This window comes from Scardinius erythrophthalmus (genome assembly GCF_964197995.2).
Source record: "Scardinius erythrophthalmus genome assembly, chromosome: 19".
Classification (NCBI taxonomy): Eukaryota; Metazoa; Chordata; class Actinopteri; order Cypriniformes; family Leuciscidae; genus Scardinius; species Scardinius erythrophthalmus.
The window spans coordinates 32,800,952-32,809,047 of record NC_138239.1 but is presented as its reverse complement, the minus strand read 5'-3'; the positions used below and the strand labels follow the sequence as shown (position 1 = coordinate 32,809,047).

Here is an 8,096-nt window from a genome sequence, read left to right as displayed (position 1 = left end):
ATATTTGTTCAATATTTTCGTTGGACTATCGTCATGTTTATTATTTGTAATGTGACTGGCATTTAATAATAATAAATATAATTTATACAGACTAAATACTGTATAAATATTTTAATAATTTAAATATTAGGCTATGCGTTAAAGAAGAGCATATCACAGGACATTTGGGGGAAAATTAATAGGGAGGACAATAAAATAAAGTGTTACCTAATATTGAATTCGTATAATAAACTAATCACACCCCTAAACTAATATTTGATTGAAACACCTTTTGCTTTTAACATGGCCAGTCCTTTAGAATAAAAGTATAACTCATTCCACAGTTTTTTTTGTTTGTTTGTTTTCTTCCGTTGGATTTAAGTCCAGGCTCTGGCTGAGCCATTCCAAAACATTCTTCTGAGAGCATTCCTCTGTTGACTTAGTTTTTTTTAAAAAAAAATGTTATATTACCATGCTATAAGACAAAACTCCTCTTCATCTTTAGATTTTTAATGGAGGTATGCTGGTATCAAGCCAAAATGGCATGGCATTTGCCACTATCCATGATTCCTTCTATTGTGCCCCAGTCGTCCCAGCTGAAGAGAAACAGCCCTATACAGGCAGCATAATGTCATGCTTCCTTGTGGTTATGGTGTTGTTTGGGTGATGAGCAGTCTTGTTTTTATGCCAAATGTACCTATTAAAATGATGGCTCAAAAGTTCAGTTTGGTTTCATCAGACCATAAATGATTTTACTCCACAGCTTTGGAAAGATTTAGACAGGCTTATGGGCTATATTTCCTTTTTTCTTGAGTATACTTTTTTTTGTGTGAGTAATGGCTTATGAAGAATACAGGATATCATTGTAACACACAGTGACCAGTACTTGCCAGACATTCCTGCAGCCGGCCCCTTTAATGTTACTGTAAGTCAATGTCATTGTTCTGCCCCTTTGTCTCCACCAGTTGATGAGGACCTTTCATGGCACATCTGTTCTGGAAAATGGTAATACTTCTGTACCCTTCTCCTGATTGAAACTTCTTCACAATGAGATCACACACTGACTTTGTAAGCTCTATGCAGGCCATGGCTCAACAAGATGCCAAGAAAATCCTACAGAAACAGCTCATTTCAATCAGCATCACTTAAATGACAACTGGAGGATTATAATCACTTTAATAATTACAAGTCTGAATGTGATCGGTTAATTCCAAACAGAGTAACACAACCCTTTATGAAAGAGTGTGCACACTCATGCAGACAGATATGTTTAGGTTTGAATTTCTCCCCTTAATAGCTATTTGTTTGTTGCATTAACTTTGTTATTTTCAATATTACATTAAAGGTGGAAAAAGATCTGGCATGATTGAGCACTTTATTTACAGTTATTGAAACTGCTTCTGAAATTTTGGAATTTTATTTATTTATAATTATTTGTATTGTTGTATTTTTATGTTGTCTTATAAATATAATATTAAATATTTAAATATTGCCTATACTTTCTGTAAATAAAGTTTGAAAATGAGCATTTCATCTTTACAGATCTCTGTCGCTTTCAAATATTGTAATAAAAAAAAGTTCAAATTAATTTTCATGTTTATTGATCAAATTACAACTTTACAGATCCAATTAATTCAAATATTTGACAAACATTAATTTTTTTTATTCTAATTGTAAATTAACAAACGGTAACAAATGTAAAAAAAAAAAAAAAAAAAAAAAAAAAAACAGTAACATGTAATACAGCTGACAGTACAAAATACAGTTGTAGTGCAAAAAGCATACACATTATTTTCTGAATGTCAGGCCAATCTCTTGTGTTCAGGAAACAGTGCTTTGTAAATTGTTTCTTCAACATCCTCCCCAAGTCAGTCTGGCCACATGATCAGTTTTCTGTTTTGTTGATTTAACAAAGCCAAGAAATTCCATCTCAGAAACAGCCTGAATGAAACGAGCACTGTTAATGTTAAGAACAATACATACGTACAAGAAATGTCCTTTCATAGACCTTTTTAAAAGGAAAGTAAGAGTGTACATTAACAATCATTTATGATAGTCACATGCTTTTACCTTAAACATTCTCTCTAAAGAATGCATTACCAGTAAAATATCAAAAAAGGATACTGCTTAATGCTGTCAAATTTGCCATTCTCCTCAGAATCAGCATCTTGGTCCTCAGCAGCTGACATCACAGTTACAAATGCCTGGAAATATCACAAGCAATGACAGGTACCATCCACACAGTTAGAAAAAGATAACCCACCTCTAAATGTGATTTTGATTAAGCATGTTCGTACCTCAAGCCAGTCATATAGATTTATGAGTCTTCCACACTCGAGATGAAGCTTGTACACAATGCAGAGGTCTGGAGCAGCACTGGAGATTGTGCCAGCATTTGTTTTCAGGCTTTCATTCTGCAGCAGCAACAGGACACAGTAGCAAAACTAATGAGACAGCTATTTTGAAGAATGTTGGACCTTCACTGAACTTTTTTTTCTTTCAAAATATCTTCTTTTATGTTCCACATCAGAGAGTCAGGTTTAACATAAAATGAGGATCAGTTAGGGTGACCAGACGTCCCGAAAAATTCGGGACAGTCCCGAAATCTAAGCTGTTGTCCCGAATCCCGAATCCGGCCCTAATTGTCTGATCAAACATTAAAAACTGTCCGTGGAGGTTGAGTCGTCCTGCAGCCAGCCCCCGCTGGCTGTTCATTGGCTGCAGCATCTTTTTTTCTTTTTTTTTTTTAAGTTCTACAAAGATACCGTAGGCGCGAATTTAAATGCATTGATAAGCGAGCGCAAGTCGCCGCAGCCGCGAGGACAGTGAATGTGCAGGCAGCCAGTCGTAAAGGAGTGATTGATTGGTCGCGGCACTGTGTGCAAAAAAACACTTCGGCCTAACGTCAGATGTCGGGTTACACGAAGCAAATCATCTACACAGTTATTTAGTTTTCCAATTCAATGACCGACAATTTAGTCGTAGTAATAATTTTGGCATAAGGCTTATTAGCGTTAGGCTATAGCCTGAAAAGTCTGATTTACGCACTGTTACAACAGTCTTTTTTTTTTTTTTTTTACAATGACATTTGAGTTCATGATTTTAATGTTGTTTTTTGTGGCAGACTAAAAACTAATGACAGACTGTTGATCTTTGAATAAAAATATGTTTGGTTCAGGTTTGAAATTCATTATCTTTTATTATAGGCTATGTAGTCTAATATCATAGTAGGACTACCCCAAAACCTAGGTAGTTAAAAATCAAATGTTGCATCACAACCCTTTAGATGAATTATTCACTGCAATTAAAGTTTCTGAAATTCACATTGCATTACCTTTCATATCTATACAGCGATGCTTTCCAATATTATCCACCAATTATCCACCTATTCCAAAATGCATCAATGGATGCTCACTAAATGGGGAGTATGACAGTGCTTCAGCTTTATCAAGTGGACCTGATTGACACCTATAGAAGCCATTCACAAGAAGTTTTTGCTTATGCCTTTGAGTATGGGAAGCTCTGACAATACAACATATTGGCTAATGAAAATGTAGGCCAGAAATTAAGATTGGAATTGGTTTGTCAGAACGAGAGGTCAGTTACCTGCAGGTAGTGGAAAGGATGACTGAGAGCCGTCTGAATGGATGTGCGAGGGGTGACATTGAGTCGCTGTCGCAGGATCCCTGAGGAACTGTAGTAACACACTTCACTGAGTGGCTGGAGTTCTGCTGGAGTCAGGTATTCCCTGAACAGAGGCCGACAAACTTTTTGTGAGATAAGCAAATAATTAAGCAAACCGCGCTCATAGTGTTGTGTTGACTCCTTACCTCACAAGGCTGTCGATAAACTCGATCACCTGGCTTCGAAGCACTTCAAATGGATTCATTCTCTTTGTCCTTCGGGACTCTTTTTCGAGCAGCGTCTGCACATAGAATGAAAACTTGATCTGTTGGTCAATGTAGCACAATCACATGATGTCAGAAATTTGACGTGTCGACAGAATCACTTAAACCCACGCAAGTCTGTTGCAACAGTGCGCATCTTACACTACACGGTAATCTAATTGTAATCGGAATAATAGCACAGTTTGATTAAATTTTTTTAAATGATCACGTAACACACGTCAATCCGAATGAATTGGCCAAATCCGATTTAAATTTCATTCGGATTGTAAGGGGTGGTTTAAACCTTTTCTAATCTGTTCCATAAGACATTAACACTTGATCGGATTAAAAACTGAAACTGGAAAGTTCTGTGGACGTGCAATGACGTATCATTATTAATATTAATATTATGATAAATGATAAATATTAAGCCTGCATTTTAAAACAAAGAAAAGAAGCTATAGTAAGAGGATGGTATGTGGCAACAGTGCCAATATCGGTATATTCATGCATTCATGAAACACGAGCAGAACGAATTTTTGTGTAAATCGTGTGTAAAGTGGTTCTGGCGTAAATTTTCGGATTCATTAAAACGTTTGTATTTGCCAAATGTTAGTTGGTACGAAAGAAATCTACACCTGCTCCCAGCCACGCGTAAATAGTGCGTTTAACATCCGAACGTTTTGCTCATTAATAAGGCTGCATTTTAATTCACCATAATCGGGTACATATTTACACAGCATTTTGAAATAATATAGTAATTACATAGCCTACGGTTTTTCTTTTTACTTTTATTTTGAGATCCAGTAATATCATCTGCAAACGGAACACAAGTCCGCAAGTCACAAGTGTTGCAGTCAAGCTTCATGTCGAACCATTTTCTTTTCACTTCTGGGACTGTTTGATTAACAGATGAAACTCCATTAACTGCATCTGTAATATGCTGCCAAGCTTCCTTTTTTTTAGGACCTGATACGCCACTATGTACGCTTGAAAATAAAATGTGGCGTTTTGAATGAACTTCTGATTATAAAACTTCAATTTCTGCATCTGAGAAATTTCTCTTCTTCATTCGCTTTTGAGAAGACGTTGAAATCCTTCGTTTGGTGTCATTATATGATGCCCATATATAGTTGTCAGTCGGATTTAATGGGCGGGATTTATGGTAATTGAGAATGAGCGTGCACGCGCGTCCCATTTACGACTGATTGGAATTTATTAACACACACACATTTCACTATCACAACTGACGTTTACGAAGTATTTGTGAATCAGGAGAAGAGTTTTCGGGAAGGTCTCTTTACGCACAAATCACTCACATATTTACTCGTATATTTACGAATGTTTCATGAATGAGACCCATTGTGCGCATGTTTTAAAGTCTGAGACACAAACGCACACATCAAACCTATCACTTCATGTTCATTCCGATTGAAACTAATGGTGTCCATTTAAAGGTCCCATTCCATGGATTATTTTTATTATTTTATAATGTTTCCAGGGGTGCCCTTATAATGTTAGTATGCTTTTTAGATCAAAAATTGTTATAATTTAGAAATAAAAGGCATATTTCCTAGCCTGATTTCATTCCCTGGTTTGAACACTCTGTTTGAAGGGGTGTGTCTGCTGTGAGACTTCAATGTAAACGCCCTCTGCTGTGATTGGCTGACATGCTTGCATATGAAATATCTGGCATTACATGTGGAACTATCTGGAAAACTTTTACTATTACAGCTATTATACGTTTTTACTATTACAGCTATCTGGATTAACGAATCGTGAGAAGTTTTTTAAGTATTTAGATCTATTCCCATCACATAAAAGGTTGCAGTGATGATGAGCATTGAGCAGATGACAGTCTGTTGATCGCGTGAAAGATCTTATCATTGCAACGCAGTTTCTGCACTCACTAATGATTTCACCAATGCAAACATGAGGTATATAAATACAGTAGAGCTTCGTTGTGCAGTTTAACAGCGTCATTGATTTCATAACGAGTTTTGGCAAGTGTCCAGATAAACTTGCGCTGTGTGATTAACAGCTTGGGCGATTGGAAAGGGATTGTTCTTTGATCGCTTTCTGTATATTAATCACAGTTTAAGTAAGATTATTTTCATCCTACTAAGAGAAACGATGTGAAGTTGATCGCTACTTCCATAGTCACAGTGAATCACTTACCGCTTGCTGGAATATAGTTGAAATTGTCCCCTTCGTCAGTATGAAACGCTGAGAGAAGCCTGCTTGATATTATCCCAGGTTAGAAAAACAGTCCGTGGTGAGATGGACAGAGCAAACTAACAACTTCGAATTAAACTTTTGCGGTATCCGATTATAGATAAACATCAACCACGTCTGTTGACATTTCGCCATCAATACGCCTGTATTCCTGTGGGCGGAGGTTAGTCAAAACACGGTTCTGGTGATGTCACTAATGAAGGAAGTAGAGGGGTGTAGTCCAATCCAGCCGTTTTTTGTAGTCAACTTCTGTTAAATAAAATATCTTGCTTGGCATTGAACTTTGAGCTTTATAATTTTACAGATATTATTTATACTCTAACAACAACATTACACACTAACTAAAGTTTGAAACATGGGATCACGTAGAACGGGACCTTTAAACGTAGCTAGTAATTATAAACTCAAATCAGCATCAATATTCCGTAATTCACACTGTCAGATTGGGACAGTTTGGGAAATCTAGTAAGGTTTTTTGCAGCTAAATGAGGATAAAACAGGTTTTAACTAGGGTTGTGCCGATGGACGATATCATCGTCCATCGTGATGGCTGACCGACATCCCGATGGAGAGCCACCATCGTGATGCCACGCCCCCCCCCCCAAATTTGTACCGGCAAAAGTGCGTGTTCAGTGCTGTTCGCGAGTGTCAAGAGTCACCACGGCAATCAACTGACCGCTTACGTTTCTGTGGTAACCTACAGCTCCAGCACTGGGATTCAAGCAGCTGCAGGCGAAAATCATTTTAGAACAGCAGCGAAAATGTAAAAGTAGGCTATATAAACTTTAATAAATCCTTTTATTGAAACGGGTGCTTTGCTGTGCAAAGAGACATTTCGAAACACTTTATATATTATAAAGGAGTTGTATTGTTGATAATCCGTGCAGATTTCAGTTGACGATTCTGTTTAAAGTTATTAATAACAAAACATGAATGAATGAGAAAGAAAAGAGCAGGATGGGCTTTATATTGAAAAGAAATATTAAAAGCGCGAAAGTCGGATGCTGTGCGATCATGCTGTATTAATGCCTTCTGTTACAAAATCTGTGTCTTATCACAGTACCTGAGAATGAATAAACCATCACCTTTGTACAGAAAGGCATATCACTGTTTGGAAGTGCAATTTGTGTATAACAATATGCTCTCTATAATGGTTGTCCCTTTTTAAATGTACACATTACATCCATGTAACACGTGCTAGAAAAAACAAATTCCAGTTTAGCTAAATAAGACAACAAATACTTTACCTTTTGAAGCTGAAAGAGATCTGTTCTTCTGTTCTTCTCCAAGATGACACCATCCCCAGTGGAATCTTCTGAAGTGACACCTGCCAGGCAAAGCAATGTGTTACTAAGGGTTTTAACTGTACATCTAGTGATTCAATTTTTAATACACTCAATTATGATTGCAAATTATAAGCAACTCAGGCTGGATTATTGCCACGCAAACTCTAAATAACCAAATACAGCATAACAGAAGAACTCCTTTAAAAAATATTATATATATATATTAAAGAGCTCGACAAGGAAATAAAAGTGCATTATTTGCATGCCCTGTTATCGCAGTGAAAACAACCCATAAAAAACAAAAAAGGTTCCGACCCCTTGTCTAGTCTTACAAGTTATTCGTCTAATTTTTTGCTTCAAGACTTTAAAGTTTAGTTACATAAAAGTCAGTTACATACAACAGTACATTGGTCTATCTGAATCATAAAAATAAGACTACTCTTTGGCAATCTGCTAGTTGGTCGGACTACTGTAGTTTTTAAGACTACATTTTCATTTTTGGGTCAACTATCCCTATAAATCATTGTTAACACTCCACCGGTGAGAGACCTGACCATGCCCACCAACCTTGTAAATGAGAAGAAAAAAAAGAAAATTGACTAGTAACATGCTGACAAAAAGGATTTATTGTAACACTAATTTTTGGAAATATTTACATCTACTCAATCATCAGCCCAAACCAACGGACGTTAACATTCAGTTTATGATG

At 36.6% G+C, this 8,096-nt stretch overlaps 1 protein-coding gene across 2 annotated transcripts in view; it reads right to left on the bottom strand.

Moving 5' to 3' along the window:
* Positions 1 to 1,559: 1,559 nt before the first annotated feature.
* orc3 (origin recognition complex, subunit 3) overlaps positions 1,560 to 8,096 on the bottom strand; it is a 30,485-nt gene continuing 23,948 nt past the window's right edge. For both annotated transcript variants that reach the window (XM_081394089.1, XM_081394090.1), the window contains exons 15-20: positions 7,349 to 7,428; positions 3,810 to 3,904; positions 3,586 to 3,727; positions 2,277 to 2,393; positions 2,104 to 2,183; positions 1,560 to 1,936 (exon numbers count right to left, since the gene is read on the bottom strand). In XM_081394089.1, the coding sequence (XP_081250215.1) occupies positions 1,831 to 1,936; positions 2,104 to 2,183; positions 2,277 to 2,393; positions 3,586 to 3,727; positions 3,810 to 3,904; positions 7,349 to 7,428 (620 nt within the window). In that variant the 3' untranslated portion in view covers positions 1,560 to 1,830. The remainder of the gene's footprint in view (positions 1,937 to 2,103; positions 2,184 to 2,276; positions 2,394 to 3,585; positions 3,728 to 3,809; positions 3,905 to 7,348; positions 7,429 to 8,096) is intronic.